This window comes from Branchiostoma belcheri, unplaced genomic scaffold, assembly GCF_001625305.1.
Source record: "Branchiostoma belcheri isolate BF01 breed outbred unplaced genomic scaffold, Haploidv18h27 scaffold58, whole genome shotgun sequence".
Lineage (NCBI taxonomy): Eukaryota > Metazoa > Chordata > Leptocardii > Amphioxiformes > Branchiostomatidae > Branchiostoma > Branchiostoma belcheri.
This window is the reverse complement of record NW_017804220.1, coordinates 1,180,408-1,199,522: the sequence shown is the minus strand read 5'-3', so window position 1 is coordinate 1,199,522 and position 19,115 is coordinate 1,180,408. Positions and strand designations below refer to the sequence as shown.

General features: G+C 43.2%; 1 protein-coding gene across 1 annotated transcript in view; it reads left to right on the top strand.

Moving 5' to 3' along the window:
- LOC109481875 (DNA damage-binding protein 1-like) overlaps window positions 1-19,115 on the top strand; it is a 30,121-nt gene that overhangs the window by 4,077 nt on the left and 6,929 nt on the right. The window contains exons 5-21 of the mRNA XM_019784506.1: window positions 413-488; window positions 876-990; window positions 1,468-1,565; window positions 2,336-2,494; window positions 2,870-2,953; window positions 3,287-3,506; window positions 3,844-3,919; window positions 4,645-4,803; window positions 5,720-5,845; window positions 7,311-7,474; window positions 8,321-8,428; window positions 14,069-14,276; window positions 15,360-15,455; window positions 16,160-16,401; window positions 17,230-17,394; window positions 17,913-18,007; window positions 19,059-19,109. Of these exons, the coding sequence (XP_019640065.1) occupies window positions 413-488; window positions 876-990; window positions 1,468-1,565; window positions 2,336-2,494; window positions 2,870-2,953; window positions 3,287-3,506; window positions 3,844-3,919; window positions 4,645-4,803; window positions 5,720-5,845; window positions 7,311-7,474; window positions 8,321-8,428; window positions 14,069-14,276; window positions 15,360-15,455; window positions 16,160-16,401; window positions 17,230-17,394; window positions 17,913-18,007; window positions 19,059-19,109 (2,242 nt within the window). The remainder of the gene's footprint in view (window positions 1-412; window positions 489-875; window positions 991-1,467; window positions 1,566-2,335; window positions 2,495-2,869; window positions 2,954-3,286; window positions 3,507-3,843; window positions 3,920-4,644; window positions 4,804-5,719; window positions 5,846-7,310; window positions 7,475-8,320; window positions 8,429-14,068; window positions 14,277-15,359; window positions 15,456-16,159; window positions 16,402-17,229; window positions 17,395-17,912; window positions 18,008-19,058; window positions 19,110-19,115) is intronic.

Below are 19,115 nucleotides of genomic sequence, written 5' to 3'. Positions count from 1 at the left end.
CTTTTTCTCCCTTTTCTTTTTTTTTTAGACTTTGGGGATCTCCAGTGATACAACTTCTAACTTGTTTCAATACAGTTTAACAAAGTAAAACTTGCACGTCAAGGACAATTATATGTTCAGCGTCAGTGTTGGAAAAACTGATTGTACAGTGTTTCATCACTCAGATATCAGATCATCGAGCTAAAAAAGGTTGATCAGCTCAAAAAATTTATGTCCCTTGGTCTACCCCCAAAAAATGGGTAGGGTCAGCATTTTTTTCTAGGGTTGGTCGGGAAACAGGAAACACAACATTTATTTTTCTAGGCCTCTGTAGCACCATATGTCTCTTGAATAGTCACAGACATTTGGCAATCACTGTGATAGAATATTTTAACAGTTCTTATATAATTACGTTGTCCTGTTTATTTTCCAGGTTGGAAGAGCTGAATGTAATAGATGTGAAGTTCCTGTATGGATGTCAGGTCCCCACTGTGGTTTTTGTTTACCAGGTGAGTTGGTTTGTTGTACAGTACAGGCCACGAAGTAAGCATCAAGTTCTGCGGGACGTACCGCGATATTCCGTGAGTTCTTGAGTTCCGTGGAGCTTCGGCAGCCTGGGTGCCATCCTCCGTAGTTACCGCTGGTTCCCTATTGTTGCTAGCTACCATGGACTACATGTACGGAGGATGGCACCCTGGCCAGAGCCTCGAAGGAGGTGATTTTTTCTTTAAAGAATCCATAAAATTAAATCTGTGTGGCCTAAGTGGTGAATTTCATTCTAGGAGCATGTTTTGTAAAGGTCTACATGTATTTGAGCTCATTTCACAACATATCTATCATATACAGTGTGCATGTACCTGGAATTCTAAGACAATGCTATTCTTAATTTTTTTCAGGACCCTCACGGCCGTCATGTTAAGACTTATGAAATCTCGGTGCGAGACAAGGAGTTCAGCAAAGGGCCTTGGAAGCAAGACAATGTGGAGACGGAGGCATCCATGGTCATAGCCGGTAAGAAAAATCTTGAAGACATGATATTTGCTTTAAGTATCACTTCCGGATCCAGAAACACTTTATTTGGGTCGCTGAGCTGTCGGTTTCTATGTCAGTTTGTCCAGCACAAATTAGGTTGACAGCGTGTGGGTGGGTTGACGGGCAAAATGACGGGTCAAAAGGTCAGGCACAGGAAATAAGGTGAACTTGAAAGTCACAAAAGCCAAAATATAATACTTCCAGAAGCCTAAAATCTCTGATGTCTTGTTTTCTGTTGACCGTGTATCTGTCATTCAGTCAAGACTCTAGACTAGGCCTTAACTTTTATTGTTGGTTGCACTAATGTCTATATAATATTGTTGATGTTGATGTTGGTTGTATTTGTAGCATCTATGTTGTCAATGTTAGTTGCTCTAAAATTAGTGGTTGTATTTGTAGTGTCTATATTGTCAATGTTGGTTGTCCTAAAAGTGTTCAACTTGGTTGTAATTATAGTTCCGGAGCCGTTCTGTGGTTCCCTGATCATCGGACAGGAGTCCATCACCTACCACAATGGGGACAAGTACGTGGCTGTTGCACCGCCGGCAATTAAGGTAGGTGTTTCAACTGTTTGTTAAACTTAAAGAAACTAGGTCAGATTCTTATTCTTCTGTTATCCCTGTATACCTGTTTTATATTGTAGCACTACTAGCAGATTGTACAATCGGTATTATAAATAAACAGAGCAGTAGTTTGTTGGGTTAGACCATGTAAAGGTAAACATTGTGCATTTTCTTTGCAAATTTTAATGTTATACTTATGAAGCTTTGTCACATTTGCGGAACTGACTATCACCTCTTTAAGATGTCAAACCTGATGAGAGCAGACTGTAAGGTTTGAACCACACACACCGGGAAGGACACCTTGTATTTTGATTTATGATTTCACTGTTATGTTTAATTACTATTATTTTATATTACCTTATTTTCTGTATTGCGCTCCCTTGGAAATCAGCCCCAAGGGGCTGAAGGGACCACCATCTTTAAGATGAATAAATAAAAAAATAAATAAAGACACCTGCTCTTTTCAATAAGTGTGGTTGGATCTTTAAATTGAGGTGTGTTTCTCCCCAAACACTGGACCTCCGGCTTTACGTCCTATCCTATCATTCCCTAACAAAAGCTAGGTACAGCTAGCTCATATACACCTGAGTTGAGTAAGGAAATAGGTGTAAAGTGCCTTTCCCAAGGACGCAACAATGGGGCCTGCCAGGGATTTGAACCCAGAACCCTCGGATTCTGAGTCAACAACCCTAACCACAAGACCACCTTGCCACCCTTATGTTAAACTTTAGCATTCTGTGTTTCCGTCCTCTCCCCTCCAGCAAAGCACGTTGATCTGCCACGGGCGTGTGGATGCTAACGGTAGCCGGTACCTGCTGGGAGACATGTCAGGACGACTGTTCATGCTACTGCTGGAGAAGGAAGAACTGATCGACGGGTCTGTCACTGTCAAGGACCTCAAGGTCGAGCTACTGGGAGAGGTACGATTCAGTTCTTAATATGGCCATGGCAAAAGAAAAAAATATTCTGGATAAGGGAATCTGTCTTATATTGACATTTATTGCCATTTCTAAGCATATTTTCTGTATCATTCCATATATTTGAACAGTCTTGAAGCATTTAAAATAGCACCAAAACAGGCCATGTGAGGTGTCACAATACAAAACAGGCAAATGTTTCTGTCTGTAAAATAGCATTTTTGCCTCACAGATATCAGTGTGCTATGGGATAGGATTGATTTAACTTTCTACATCAAAAGAATGACCAGAAAATTACTTTGAAAATCATACAACATACAATGTACAATATGTACATGTACAAGTATGCTTACATTGACAAGTTCCTGTGTCCCACAGACATCGATAGCAGAGTGTCTGACATACCTGGACAATGGTGTGGTATACCTGGGATCTCGACTGGGCGACTCCCAACTTATCAAGGTAAAAAAAGGCACCTTCATACATGTACAATGTATGTGACATTGTTAATCCTGGCGTGTCATTAGAACAGATAGAATAGAATTTCTAGTGCTGGAAATTACAGTTACAACTCATTAACTGTTTTTCTGTTGAGAGCTGAATGTGGAGTTCTTTTTACAGTTGACGGGGTGCTCATGTATAGTACATGTATAAAGCTTCAACCATATAGCAATTTAAGGTTCTTACATGGAAGTTATCCTGTTGATAGCTGAATGTGGATGCAGTTCTTCTCACAGTTGACAGGGGGTGCTCATGTATAGTACATGTGTAAAGCTTTAGTTTTTCCATTGACAGCTGAATGTGGATGCAGATGACAGTGGCTCCTACGTCCACGTGATGGAAACGTTCACCAACCTCGGTCCCATCGTGGACATGTGTGTCGTTGACCTTGAGAGACAAGGTCAAGGTCAGCTGGTCACGTGTTCCGGCGCGTACAAGGAGGGCTCGCTGCGGATCATACGGAACGGGATCGGTATTCACGAGCACGCTAGCATCGACCTACCAGGAATCAAAGGTAGTTTTTTTTTTCAATTCCAACAACAAGAGATGTTTAGAATACACTTCATTTTTTAATGTCTCCATATTTAAAATAGAACAGTCCCAGTATGTTATATTGCCCATTTACCCGGTGAGGGCTAGTCCTTTATAATATAATAGCCTTCAGCTATACAAATCAATGCTATACATATGTATTTTCAGGATTTCAAGTAGTGCAATAAAGGGTTAGCAGCTGGGTATGCAGTTTTCCTCACAGTTGACAGGGGGTGCTCATGTATAGTACAGTATAAAGCTTTAGTACCATACAGTTTTATAATAGCTTTCTGAGCTAACCTTTGTTTTTGCCATTCCAGGGATCTGGCCCCTGTGTGTGGATCCCAATGGAACGATGGATGATACTTTGGTACTAGCCTTTGTTGGGCAGACAAGGTAACACTGCTATTTGTCATCCCCCTCTATTTATAAAATTTAATAATATACATGTAGAGTCAAAACTACCCATTTAGAAGATATACAGAAAGTGGTCACATTGACCAGGTAGTCCGTATGAAAAGGTGGTCACCTCTACAGGTTAAACTGTATGCTGTCATTGAAGTTTTAGGCTTGGGAATTCAGTGCAAAATGGTCAGATAATTTAGATTTTAAACATGCTCACCAGTTTAGATTTCCTTGTAGAAAATACATCTCAACTTATTTTACACATTCAGTCAGGTGTAGTGATGCATACCTAAACTCAATTTTAGGTTCAGGTCCGGATTCAAGTCCAGAGGTTTAGGTTCAGTTCCGGACTTGTAAGTCTGGACCTAAACCCATGGCATGTACAAAATTGCATGTTCGCAACCTTGCAATGTTGTTTGGGCAAAACTTTGGCCACATAACATGGAGGCCGGTACTTGACGATGCCCGATGGCAATGTTTTCTTCATTTTGCAGCAAAGATTTTGCAATCTATGGTAGGTTTTAGGTGGTTTGAAAAGAAAGGGGGTATGTGAAATGGTCTTTTATGGTAATAAGTCCGGACTCGGTTCTTGACTTTTAGGTTTTTTTGGACTTGAACCTAAACATTCTTACAAGTACGGATCCAAGTCCAGTGAACCAGTATGCAGCAGTAGTCAGGTGATGTTCTCAATGTGCCATTTTTTGTTTACCTTTCAGAGTGCTGCTGTTGAGTGGGGAGGAAGTAGAAGAGACAGAACTGCCAGGGTTTGAGGACAAGCAGACGTTCTTCTGTGGGAATGTGATGGGGGGACAGCTGCTACAAATAACAGCCGCCTCCGTACGATTGGTCAGCAGGCAGACCAAACAGCTTGTCAGGTAAGCTCATCAAGGAAGGAACCAATCAGAATCTCTGATACTTTTCTGATAGAAAATTTCATTTATCTCCACCTGTCCAGTTATTTACAAAAGTACCATTTTTAAGATGTATATATAAGAAACCTTACAATTCCTTTTGTAAAGTTTTTTAACAGTGGGTTGCTTATACACCTGCTTCAAACAGGGTTTAAGTCAAAGGTAAAAAAATAGGAAGAAAAGACAGTATTTTATTGGAATCTTCTCACATACAATGTAAAGAGAAATGGCATTAATGTATTCTATGATATGTGTACAGATTTAATGCCATATTAAATCAATATCTGTCTTAAATTGACACATGTTTGAACTGTAGTTTCCAACACAAGAAATTGGACTTACCCAAATTTTTGACTGTGCGACTCTTTGTCTTTGTCAAGGAATGAGCAATCTACAACTTCTGTGATACATGTACATGTATAAGGTACTCTAAGAGACATGAAAAGTACGGCTCAAACTTAATGACTTCGACTTTAAAGTGACACAGATAAACTTCCAATATGAGACTTATTGCCATATTTGTTTAATAGATTAAATTGATCGGTTAGTTTTGTCTTTGTATGTCTAGATGAGATTTATTGCCATATTTTGTTTAATAGATTAGATAGTTGCATCAGGTTGGTAAGACACTGAGTAAAGAGACTCTTTTTACACAACCGAGTCTTTTATTCAGCTCACGTTTTGCGTAGATATGTAAATATTGTACATTTGGCAATGCATCTGTAGCAGCGACGCCTGTGCTGCATTACATTGTGAACCAGTCAGAACTGCCCTGAGGAAGGTGACAGACAGTCACCAAAACGTCAGCTGAATAGAAGACTTGGTTGTGTAAAAAGAGTCTCTTTACTCACCTTAGCAAATATTCTGTCCCCCCCCCCAGTGAGTGGAAACCCCCGTCGGAGAAGAACATCAGTGTGGCGAGTTCCAACACGACCCAGGTGGTGTGTGCCGTGGGGCAGGTCGTCTACTACATCGAGATCCACGAGGGAGAACTCAAGCAGCTGGGGTACGCACCTTCAATTTTACACAAGAAAACATTGTTTTGCGCTGTTTCTTCTTCCTCTCCAAACAAATAAGGTTAATGCCCTGGACCAGATGACTGTCACAATGTTAACCTAAAATGAAGAAAGTTGTACTTACCATAGGCAGAGGTAGCCTGTATCCAGCTTCCACTGATTTGATAACCTGCAGAATAATTAAAAAAGAAAGAAGTCCACACTATCCACTCAAATGCTAACATACCTGTCCTTGGTGCTGAACACTATCCACACACATGCTAACATGCCTGTCTTTGGTGCTGAACACTACACACATGCTAACATGTATCTGTCCTTGGTGCTGAACACTATCCACACACATACTTACATACATTTGTACCTGTCCTTGGTGCTGAACACTTTCCACACACATGCTTACATACCTGTGCTTGGTGCTGGGGGAAGTTTAACTGCAGTTCTGCATTTACAGCACACTAATCCTTTTTATAAAAATCTTGGAATTCGTCTTTCTTCGTGGGATTAGCTTGGAAACACCTTCATTCACCTTTATTCACTCTGAAACATGACTCACTGTAGCAGACATCCTGGAGAGGCCATTATATGATTAAGTAAGAGTTAACAGAGCAGTTATTATTATTAGCTTTTTAGGGGGCTAGACTATCAAAATACTGTACAATTGTGAGAATACAGGGCTCGAAATACTGGGCGCATGTGCACCTTAGTGCACCCAAAATTGGAACTGTGCACCCAAGTTTTTTCTGTGGGTGCACCAATGCACTCAAATATTTTGGAGGTATTTTGTTTATATGAAATGTATAATAGTATACAGGATATTCTTGTCATCTAAGGGTCAGAAAAATAATAAAATCTTTGTTGTAGTACTTGTGTAAGATTTTGCAGTTAGTTCACAATTCGGATTCAAGCTTAGAAAAGGGCAGTAAGATTGATAATTAGGTTTTGTTTTACATGGTACACCCAAAAAAAAATTTGTGCACGCAATTTTTTAGGTTGGTTGCACCAGTGCACCTATTCCCAAAAATGGATTTCGAGCCCTGGAATTCAAGTAAGGCCATGTTGATTTGATTATATGGATGACATCCCCAAAATTGATGCGCGCTTGCGAATAAAAAAATAGTTTTGCAAAAAAAAAAAGTTGTTTTCATTATGAAATCTACGTGGTCATGAGGGTTGAACAAATGGGACGGAATATGGTTTGGCAAATAATCTAGTCTTCAAGTTCATTTCTTTACAATTTTGTCTTTTTTTGTTTGATTTTGGCATTCTACGACATTGGTATGGTTTTTTTGTAACTTACGGTATATTTTTGCTCATTTTGCAACTGTTTCGTACGATTTACAGTATGGTTGAAAACCTTTGTTTTTTTTAAACGGCCGAAAATTCATGCGCGCGGATGTCATCCATATAATCAAATCAACATGGCCTAACTGGAATCTACTGTATCCATGTTTGCAGTGAGACGGTGATGGCGCGTGAGGTTGCGTGTCTGGACGTGACGCCGCTGGTGGAGGGGAGTGACCGTGCTCACCTGTGTGCTGTGGGACTGTGGACGGACATCTCTGCACACATGCTGCAGCTCCCCAACCTGGAACCCATGCACGTAGAGATGCTGGGGGGAGGTAGGAATCAGTACTGTTCCAGACCTGTAGGAATGATTTAATGTGTAGTAGAGCTGTAATATTGTTGACCCAAGGCTCACTCACTCACTGTCCGGTTTATCGTCTGTTGCTCCCCGTCTTCCGAGTGGTAGACGTGCTTGCACTGAGGTACTGAGGCTTGATGGCAGCCCGTCATTGGCCTCTGTCCTGTGGGATGATGTTATCTAAGTTCAAGTGGTGGAAGTCCTCCCTTATGTTGTCAAATTCCTCCTTGGGCAACCACGAGAGTTTGGGCCCTCCACATCCAATGTGAGGATCTTCTTTGGCCATTTGTCGCTGTACATGTCCATTCTCTGAAGGTGGCCGTACCATCTCAGTCTGTTGTATCTTACTGTGTCCTGGATGTTATTGTACTCCAAGCAGAGTACGTAGCTGTTCAGTTGACTGGCTGTCTGCAAGAATCATTTAATATCTTTTCCACAGTGTTCTAGCCATTGACCAACAAAAATCATGGTGTGTAAAGATAAGGAAAAAGACGCCACGAAACTAAGCTTAGTATACCAACAAAGTTTGCTAAAAATTTGTCTTATAATGAAGGAAATAGACTGTTTCAGGGGGTCAAGATTTCAAAATGGGAGGAGTGTGCCTTCAGCACTTCAAACAATGTTACGTCAAACAAAATTGAGGAGACAGGAAAAATTTCAGGCTTGCTAGAAGTTCGTAGAATATGATGATAATATATGCAGTTCAGCTGTAAATCACCACTTTGCCACAATTTTAGGCATTGAAATGTAAGTTAGTGAGAGACATTTACTAGTTGTGTGAAAGAAAACTCCAATATCCTCCATGATTCCCTGTTCTGTACAGAGATCATCCCCCGTTCCATCCTGATGACCACATTTGAAGGGATCCACTACCTGCTCTGTGCTCTGGGTGACGGCTCACTGTTCTACTTCAACCTCAACCATGAGACAGGTGAGAACTGTCCTGACAGTACAAAGTATATGTTTACCTTCTGTTGCACTGTCAGCAAATGTGACAGTTGTCCAGTAACAGCATTTCTTGTGTTACGTGGGTAGCCTTGTGTTGTGTGTATTTCCTAAGTTGGATTTGTTTTGGTCTTTAATTTCATATATGGAATTATACCTGCACACTCCCTATTTGGGTATATCATTTACCTTATGCAGTATTTCCTATGCTTATCGCTAGGTGGCGCACGTGTACAAAGCTCTAATCGCAAAGCATCACGGGATATCATGACGTAATGACATTGTTCGCCGCCATTTTCCTTGTGCGTTCGCAGAGGGGTGCACGTTCGTTTCCCTACTCCTTATTTTTTCGGATTTTCTTTCGGCGTTAGGCCCAAAAAGAAGGATAAAACGAAGTCTTCTGCCCACGAGGGCGATTCAGGTAGCCTTTCGGAGGACCAGACGGGTCGTAACGGCAAGAGAAGCGGCCTGTTTCCCAACGCTAGTCAGGAAAAATTCCTGGCCGTGGAAAACACAGGCGTGTCTGCACAAGCCTCCGGACAGGAGGAAGAGGAGTCGGGTGAACGAAAAGTCCCCGCTCCTACAGCTGGAGGTTCGGAGGAAAAAGAGAAGAACTCCAACCTCATTCCGCCGTTTGGGAGCGAAATGCCCCTTCGGCGTTGGCACCGGGAACATCCGCCGCTTGGGAGCGAAATGCCCCTTTGGCGTTGGCACCGGGAACATCGGTCAAGGAAGGAGACGGCGCGGAGCTGCCGCCGCCCCGGCCTAAATTTCCTCCGGACTCGGAGGAGTTGGGCTCCCCGACCGTGCCGAAGCTTGGTGGGGAATAGTCTCCTCCACCCCCACCTCCATCAGAAACACCCTTCCCGCCTGGATTCGACGCTGCCTCTTTTCTTCAGTGGATCAGTTCCAGCTTGGGACTTCCTCAGGCGTCCAGTTCATCCCGTCAACCTCGGGACGTTGACGGGGCGGTAGCGTCGACCAGCCGAGCCGGTGTAGTCGGTTCCGGCGAGAGCATCCAGGTTCTGAAGTGGAAGAGTGTTCGGAGGAAGGAAAAATCACCTTTTTCTGACTCTGACGAAGGTAACTCCTTGTCGTTTGATAATCCCTACGATAATAACTTCAAATAAGTATTTGGAGGAACCGGTGGGAAAATCGGTCTTGAAGACATGTTTCATATCTTGTTTCATGTCCTTGCCACACATTTCACGTCTATACTGAGTCATAGTAGAGGAAGCTGATCCCAAAAAACACCAAAGACGATTCTATCGCTTTGCAAACAGCATCGGGTTTAGAGGATGGTCCGAACCCTTAGTGAAGAGAGGAAGGAAAACTTTTCCCACTCCACCTAATGTTGAATTAGCACTTCGGGCGCCGATTCTAGACCCAGTAGTGGCTAATATGATCAAGCATGATACCGTAAACACTGATAAGAATTTTAGTGATTGCCAGGATAAGATGCTCATGGCTGCTAACCTTTTAGTAGAGTTGTTGGCAGCAGTTAAACTCCAAATTCGTGAGTAAAGTCCTCGCTCAAAAATGTAGCGACCTGCTCGGGAACTTCAGATTCTTTCCCCTTCTTAATTTGGAGACACCTTTTTGGAGAAGGTTAATTCAGCCGATTAGGCTAGACGCACTTTGAGTAAGGCTTATAAGTCAGCCCCTTCGAGCACTTCTAGGGCTAGGGACAGTTTCAGTCCAACCGTTCAAAGTTTAACTATAGCTACAACAAGTACTCCTCAAACTAAAAGGGTTACATTTTTCGTCCCTACAACAACAACAATGCTAGACCATGGTCAAATGCCGGGGGTAAGAAAACCTCGGGGTTTCGTTCAGCGCAGGGCACAAAAGGCCCAAACAAACAGTAGCTCTTCCTCGTCATCAGACTCTGCTCTGTTCTCCGGTTCAACACGCAGGGCGAACAGCTTTTTTCATGGGAAACTGGGAGTCCACTCCGGTTCAGTTCGTCCAGCCGGTCACAAATATATCTGGGGAGGACAGAGCAGAGGTTGTAGACGACGAAGTGCACAGTATGTTGGAGAAAGGTGCAGGGGTCCAAATCGAACCCTGCGAGAGCCAATATGTTCTACGATTTTTCTAGTCCCGAAAGCTCGGGGAGGCTGGAGACCGGTTATAAACCTAAAGTCTTTAAACAAGTTGTTCTGAAACGTACATGTACTTGCAAGTTCGAAGGGATAAACCTAGTCAAAGAGTTGTGGAAAAAAGGAGGTTTCCTAGCAACTATAGATCTAAAGGATGCGTAGTTTACCATCCCAATAGCTCAGAGCGATCGAAAATTCCTTCGTTTTTCGTGGAGAGGAGTTCTTTGGGAATTTCAGTGTCTTCCCCTCGGTCTGACGTCGGCGCCGAGGGTATTTACTAAGGTTTTGTGGCCGATTGTGCCCATTCTAAGGAGACAGGGATTACTAGTAGTAGTTTTCCTAGACGACTTACTGATCATTGCAAGGTCGAGGGAACAATGCTTAGAGCACATTGCTATAGCCAGAGAGCTTCTAGAGCAACTCGGTTTGTTCTCAACCTGGAGAGGTCGCAGTTGGTACCGTCTCAGGTAGCGACTTTCCTAGGCCTTGTTCTCGATTCTCGTACTTTGACAATTTACCTAACCGAAGACAAGTTAGACAAGGTAGTGAGTTCTTGCCTATCACTTCTAGAACAGGAGGTGATAGGAATCAGACAGCTAGCCAGCGTGGTGGGGCTGTTAGAGTCCGCCAAGCAAGCCATTCTTCCAAGGCCCTTACTTTTCCGGGCTCTGCAACAGCTTCTCAATTTTCGACATAAAGAAGCCGAGAGAATTTTGTCTCTTTAGTCAGTCTAACCCCAGATGCAGTAAAAGATCTACAGTGGTGGATCGGTCATGTGCGCGAAGTAAAGTCTTTGTTCCGTCAAACCTGACAATTTGCACGGATGCCTCACTGGAAGGATGGGGCGCGCATTGTTATGGTCAGGAGACAGGCGGGCGCTGGTCGCAAACAGAAGCGCGCATGCACTGTGACCAACTGACTAGAATTGAAAGCGGCCTCCCTGGCGCTAAGAAGCTTTGTGAGCGCAGATACTCAGCATGATCTGCTAAGGCTGGACAACGCAACAGCCGTTGCATATGTGAATCACGTGGGGGGAACAAGGTCGCCAGATTTGGCAGCCTTGGCCCTGGAGATGTGGTCGTGGGCCCTGGAAAGAGGCCTGACGTTGTCTGCAACTCACGTTCCCGGATTGACAAACACCCTAGCGGACAAGTGTTCGCCAGTTTTTTCTGGACAAGGTAGAGTGGCAACTGAACCGCTCAGTTTTTCCTGTCATTGAACAATTGGACAGGCAATGCATTGACAGTAGATCTGTTTGCTTCTCGTATGAACGCTCAGCTGAAGGAGTATGTCTCTTGGCGCCCAGAACCAGAGGCCATGTCGGTGGATGGCCTAAACATTCACTGAGGCAACCTGGGGCTAGCGCATGCCTTTCCCCGCTTCAGCCTAGTGTTCAAGGTACTGAGGAAAGTCCAGTCAGACGTAGCAATAGTGATTTTGATACCTCCAGTTTGGGAGTCTCAGGCTTGGTACCCCAAGGTGTTGAACATGTTGTTCGAGAGTCCGGTTCTCCTGCCACAGAGCTGGGATCTGCTGTTCCTGCCGCACAACAGGAGACCCCATCCGCTGTTGCCAGATCTGATGCTTGCCGCGTGGCCAAGATCAGGCGACAGTTGCAGGGTCGGGGCCTTTCGGCAGGGGCTTCAGACCTCATCCTCTCGGCTTGGAGAGAAAGCACTTCTAGACAGTATCAGTCAGCATGGGCTCAGTGGGCCAGCTGGTGTGATAGAAGGAAGATTGATCCAGTTTGCGGCTCTATAGAGAGCGTAGTAGAATATCTTGAATGGATGTTCCGACAGAACTACTGCTATACATTGTATGTCAATTGGGGTGGCTCGTTCTGCGATCTCGTCTGTACACTTACCAGTAGACCATTGTAATGTGGGTAGTCACCCTCTAGTGTCCAAACTGATGAGAGGTCTGTTTCACAAACGTCCTCCTTGTCCAAGATATGTTTCAACATGGGACGTCAGTCGGGTCCTAGAGTACCTTCTGCATTGTTGCCAAGCTAATAGTCTTAGTTTGAAACAGCTGGTTCATAAGTTGGTAACACTAGCGGCATTGGTGTCAGCCGACAGAGGTCAGACTTTAGCGGCTCTTGACTTGAGATTCATAGAAAAAAAAAAAAGAAAATGTAGAAACGGTGTTTCTTGGACAATTCCTACCCTGCTGAAACTTCTAGACCAGGGAAACCTGCCAGAAAGTGTTTTTGGGCGGCCTTCCCGCAGGACAGGCGCTTGTGTGCCTTCACATACCTGAAAGAATATCTAAGGCGGACTTCTTCCCTTCGGAAAGAGGGGGGGGGGACAGAAGTTGTTCATATCGTTCAGCAGACCACACAGGCCAGTTGGTTCTGCGACCCTGGCCAGGTGGGTTAAGTCAGTGTTAGGCACGGCAGGTGTTGACACAGCAACTTTCTCAGCTCATTCCACTCGAGGAGCATCCACTTCAGCTGCAACAGCTGCTGGGGTGTCTCTACATAGCATCATGAATGCAGCGGACTGGTCACGAGAGTCTACCTTCCTGAAGTACTACAGGAGGGACAACAACCAACACACGTTTGACCAGGCTGTGCTGTCCACGGCTCTGAAGTCTGCATAAGGTAAATGATATACCCAAATAGGGAGTGTGCAGGTATAATTGAGGATTAGGCAAATTGTACTTACCATGAAGGATAATCCCAATTATACCTCACACGAACTATTTGGGTATATCTTCCCACCCTTGCTGTTCTTCAGCTCCCAAGTAGCTGAAAATGCCCGCCCTTGGTGAACAGCACAGACTCTTTCTCGCACGTCGTCAAATGGCGGCGAACAATGTCATTACGTCATGATATCCCGTGATGCTTTGCGATTAGAGCTTTGTACACGTGCGCCACCTAGCGATAAGCATAGGAAATACTGCATAAGGTAAATGATATACCCAAATAGTTCGTGTGAGGTATAATTGGGATTATCCTTCATGGTAAGTACAATTTGCCTAATCCTCAATTATATGAGAAATTATGATCTAAAAGACAATAAGGCAGTCACACAAAATGTTGAAAAATCAGACATTTTCAATGAAATTTGCTTAGTGTCATTTCAATGAAATCTTCGTCACTCAGCAGTTGCAGTTTCTAGTGGAAAGGAGGTGTTATGTTTTCTGTGTCATCTGCAAGGTGCTATGTAGCCAGCATCAGTTTTTCCTTTAATTGCAGGAACTTTGTGGCATTTGAAGGAATATTTTAATTTTATCAAACTTGATGGAAAAAATTGGCAAAAATCTTGGGTGTAAATATAAAAACATCAAAAGGATCACCACTTCCCACTCTTAACCCCATGATTTGCCTCTCAAAATGTGGGTAATTAGGTTTTGAAGGCTTGAAAATCGAAAATTTGACCCTGGACTCCCTACAAATGTATATCGTGAGCACTCTCCCCCCAGGTCCAATCATGAACCTGGGTGGACAGAAAAAGATTTCGAGCTGGCAAGAGCCTTGATCGTCTGGTTGATGTTTTTTGTTCCACGTGCCTCACTTTCAGGCTACCTGAGCGAACGCAAGAAGGTGACGCTGGGCACCCAGCCCACGGTCCTGCGTACGTTCCGCTCGCTGTCCACGACCAACGTGTTCGCCTGCTCGGACCGCCCCACCGTCATCTACTCCAGCAATCACAAACTGGTCTTCTCTAACGTCAACCTGAAGGAGGTTAACTACATGTGTCCACTCAACTCTCAGGGATACCCTGATAGGTAAATATAGAATACAACTACATTGTGTCCACTCAACTCTCAGGGATACCCTGATAGGTAAATATAGAACACAACTACATGTGTCCACTCAACTCACAGGCCTGGGATACCCTGATAGGTAAATATAGAACACAACTACATGTGTCCACTCAACTCTCAAGGATACCCTGATAGGTAAATATAGAATACAACTACATGTGTCCACTCAACTCTCAGGGATACCCTGATAGGTAAATATAGAATACAACTACATGTGTCCACTCAACTCTCAGGGATACCCTGATAGGTAAATATAGAACACAACTACATGTGTCCACTCAACTCTCAAGGATACCCTGATAGGTAAATATAGAGCACAACTACCTGTGTCCACTCAACTCTCAAGGATACCCTGATAGGTAAATATAGAGCACAACTACATGTGTCCACTCAACTCTCAGGGATACCCTGATAGGTAAATGGAAATCCTATGTGCAGTAGACTAGGGCCTAGAAAAAAACTGTAGTGTTTCCTGTTTCCTGAAAAAATTAGGGTTGGTAGGTAGGGATTTTTTTATTTATTTTTTTTTAAGACTTCAGTGATATCTCTATAGGGATCCAACTTATACAATACAGTTTAACAAAGTAAGACTTGCATGAGGACACTTTTATTTTCAATGTCAATGATAGAAAACCAGTAACGTTTTATCACTCAGGTGTCAAATCATGCAGCTAAAAAAAAGGTTGATCAGCTCAAAAAATATGTCCCTTTAAGGGGTCCACCCCAAAAAAAGTCTAGGGTCGGCAGTTTTTTCTAGGATCAGTCTGGAAACAGGAAACAAAACATTTTTTCCTAGACCTAGGGATGACTTTATTCTTATTCCTACATGACTTAAGTTTTCTTTTTGTTTGTTTTTAGTTGCAGTAGACCCATTAAAAAAATCCCAGTACTTTTGTAGAGTCAATAAAGGATTCTTGCCAGTTTCACTCTTACAAAGGATGTCTTGACGTTATGAATCAAGTCGCAAAGTTTGTTTTTTCATGAGGATGATGCAATTAGAAGTCAGTGACCAATCGTAACACACCTTGCTTTTTGTACTTGCAGCCTGGCACTGACCAATGACAGCACACTTACCATCGGCACCATTGATGAGATCCAAAAGTTGCACATCAGGACTGTACCCCTCTACGAGTCACCCAGGTAATATTTTGTGATACTTTTGTATCAATAAGTTACTATGATCATGAATTGTAAATTTTGAAACTAGTGTGCTGCATGTAGGTGATCTATTGGCAGGGCTATAAGCTAAAAAAAGGAATTTCAAAGTAATTTCAAACAAGTTTTAACTCAATAAAGAGCTATTTTTCAACTTATGGTGACAGAGAAGACAAATGCTACCAACAGTATTTACAGGTACATTGTACCAGGGGAAATTCCCCCTAACTCTTTTTGACAAATACAATAAACAGTAGACCACGGCTTAATGTTCCATTCCAAGGACTGTGACCCTTAAAAGTATTGTGCATGTTAGGGATTCGAGCTCCGAACCTCATGGTTTGTTTGTTTGTTTATTTGATCGATTTCCATTAGTGCGTACAATCAATGATACAACACTAGTCTTCCTGGAGTCGTATTGAATACTATACATAGTATACATACATATACAAAAAGCATAACGTAACTTAAATACAGCATGGCAAACAAAATGCAACATAGCAAACGAAATACAACATGGGAAATGCGAATACAACATAGGGTATAAAACTGTTGAGAGGTCCAGAGGCAGGGTTGCTACCGCTAGACTATGCACGCTACTAAGCTGTTGATTGTTTGTTTTAATGAAATTGTTGAGGGAAAATCAGAATCTTTTTCTTTGTCGCAATATTGAAACATTGTTCCTTTAGGCGAATTGCATACCAGGAAACGTCCCAGACGTTTGGCGTACTGAGCACGCGTACGGAGGTAGAGGACGCCAGCGGGGGGAGCGGGACACAGCCGGTACGACCGTCGGCCAGCACGACGGCGCTGAGCACCAGCGTCAGTCCCAGCAAGAACGCCCTGCGCTCGTCCAACGACAGCGACGGGGCCTTCGGAGAGGAGATCGAGATCCACTCCCTGCTAGTAGTGGACCAGCACACGTTTGAAAGTGAGTTGTGTGTATATGTCAGGTAATATGGTTTACAATGTACATAATGTACATTATAATGACTGTCACAATGACAATGGACTTCATTACATATTCACACCCTACATGGACCAATGCACTAAGTTTGATAACCTGCAAACCTGCTTCCTAACACAATTGTTTAAAACATTCAATGTGATTTCAGGGCAGCAAAACTGGAAATATTTTGAATAAGGCAATCTTCGTGATATTGACACATACTGCTTCACATCAGCACATTTGGGTCAGTATTTCATGCTTAGGGCTTTTAAGATTGCAGAAACAAGCCCCAAAGATTAGACCTTTATTTTCTGGGTGGTACCCTAAAAATCAGCCCAGGGACCTTCCAGTAACCATTTTCCGTCAGAATTTTTGGTATTTGTGCTGTATGAGGGTCAATATACATTGGGATAGTGTGGTTTCCACTCAGTATGTAGATAAGTGACTATAATCATTACATTGACTTTGAAAAATCTGGTCTTCAAGCCCTAAAAACTGCAGAGTGCTTTCAATGTGTCTACCTCATGGCACCCATTTGCCTACTCAGAAGGAAATGGGCCGCTCTGAACAGAGCTAGGTGTGGAGTAGGTAGGACCAGAGACAATCTGCTAAAATGGGGACGGGTGAGCTCAGCTGACTGCCCATGTGGACACCCTGCCCAAAGCATGCAACACATCCTACAGGACTGCGAATTAGGACCATCTGTCACCAAACGAGACCTGTACGATGCAAACCAGGAAGCCCTGGACTGGCTGGAGCAGTGGGCTGACAAAATATGATGATGATGATAATGTGTTTATATCTGTTCAGTTCTCCATGCACACCAGCTGCTGAAGGATGAGTTTGCCCTGAGCATGGTATCCTGTAAGCTGGGAGATGACCCCAACACTTACTTCATAGTCGGCACCGCCATGGTCTATCCCGAGGAGTCGGAACCCAAGTCTGGCCGTATCATCGTCTTCCAGTACACAGATGGTAAGGTCTTCTCTGTGTAGGCTTGGTTGTTTGATGGATGTATAAAGCATTAGGTAAAAAATGACTAATAATGTTGAATGTGAATGTACATTGTACCAAGTACTAAGTACCAGCTCAGAAAAGTTAGTCTAGAAATAGTTATGCCTTGAAGTACCAGAGTTATCGACCAAGGATTGAGGTGTTCAAAAATTCTACTAGCAAGTACAGTATTCTGTTTGTTATACTGGCTATACAGATATAGATACAGATACAGGTAGTGAGTTTCAACCCAGGCCGAGTCATATAAAGACTTCAGAAATGGTAGCTGATCTCTTTGCTTACAAACACTATACTTAGAAAGAGTATTAAACACACACGGCTATAGCCAGTAGACCCCTGCTGTAGTCATTGCACAGCTGTGTGGCCCAAGGACTGTATAAACAGATGGGAGCCGCCTCTTGCACCGTTCTGGATGATGTCCTCAGTTTTTTTACTCATGTCTAGCTAGTGACAGGTTTGTTTTCTGTGCATTTTTTTAGGAAAACTGCAGCAGGTTGCTGAGAAGGAAGTGAAGGGAGCTGTGTACTCATTAGTACAGTTTAACAACAAGCTGCTAGCCAGCATCAACAGTACGGTAGGTGTTGTACTCATTAGTACAGTTTAACAACAAGCTGCTAGCCAGCATCAACAGTACGGTAGGTGTTGTACTCATTAGTACAGTTCAACAACAAGCTGCTAGCCAGCATCAACAGTACAGTAGGTGTTGTACTCATTAGTACAGTTCAACAACAAGCTGCTAGCCAGCATCAACAGTACGGTAGGTGTTGAGCTCAATCAGTGTTACTGTTAGCTTTAACTTATCCAGTTGGTACATGTAGGTAACTCAGTACAGACCCTTATAGACTACATGGTACTGCTTTGCACATACATGTACTACAATGATGCACCTCAGAATCTATTGTGTAATGTGTAATGTGTACAACAATGAATGAATGGGTCATTGTTATTACATTGAGAATGACACAGCATTTCTCATGGAAACAGCATTTCTCAATGTAACCCCAAATACATGTACTTGCCCCAGTCACAAATTCAGAACTTTCCCCTGAACACCAACCAACCAAGGTTGGCTGAAGTTTGGGAACAGTCTGACCATTTTTTTCTGACTTGCTATTATTAAGACTTGAGTCAATGATAAAGCAAATTTGAGTGGAATTTTACCCCTGAACATGCCCAGATCACTGCTGACTTCGGAACATCCAAACAATTACCAGCCAAACATGGCTGAGTCTCCAAATTGTTTTAAACATAAAATTGACACATTGGGTTAAACACGATAAACCAGATAGTGAGTGTGAGTGAGTGTGAGTTGGCTCAGCCAAACAGTACCAGACCTCTCTGAACACCAGCCAACCACAGTCGACCTTGCTCCCGACCTACATTATACTCCTAACCAATGTTGGGGGAGTTTGGCTAATGTTCAGGAGGCCATATTCTACCATACATGTACATGTATATATTCTACCATATGTAATGGGCTCTAAGCCTGAGATTTCTGTCTTCTTGGTGCGTTACAATCATTATGGGTTAGCAGAAAAACCTGTCCAGTCCGGGAGGCTAAAAAAACAGTCCTGGCTTCATAAGACATCAGTTGTGTTCACAGGTGTTGTGTTATCTTCTTCCAGGTGCGTTTGTTTGAGTGGACAGCTGAGAAGGAGCTGCGTGTGGAGTGTAACCACTAT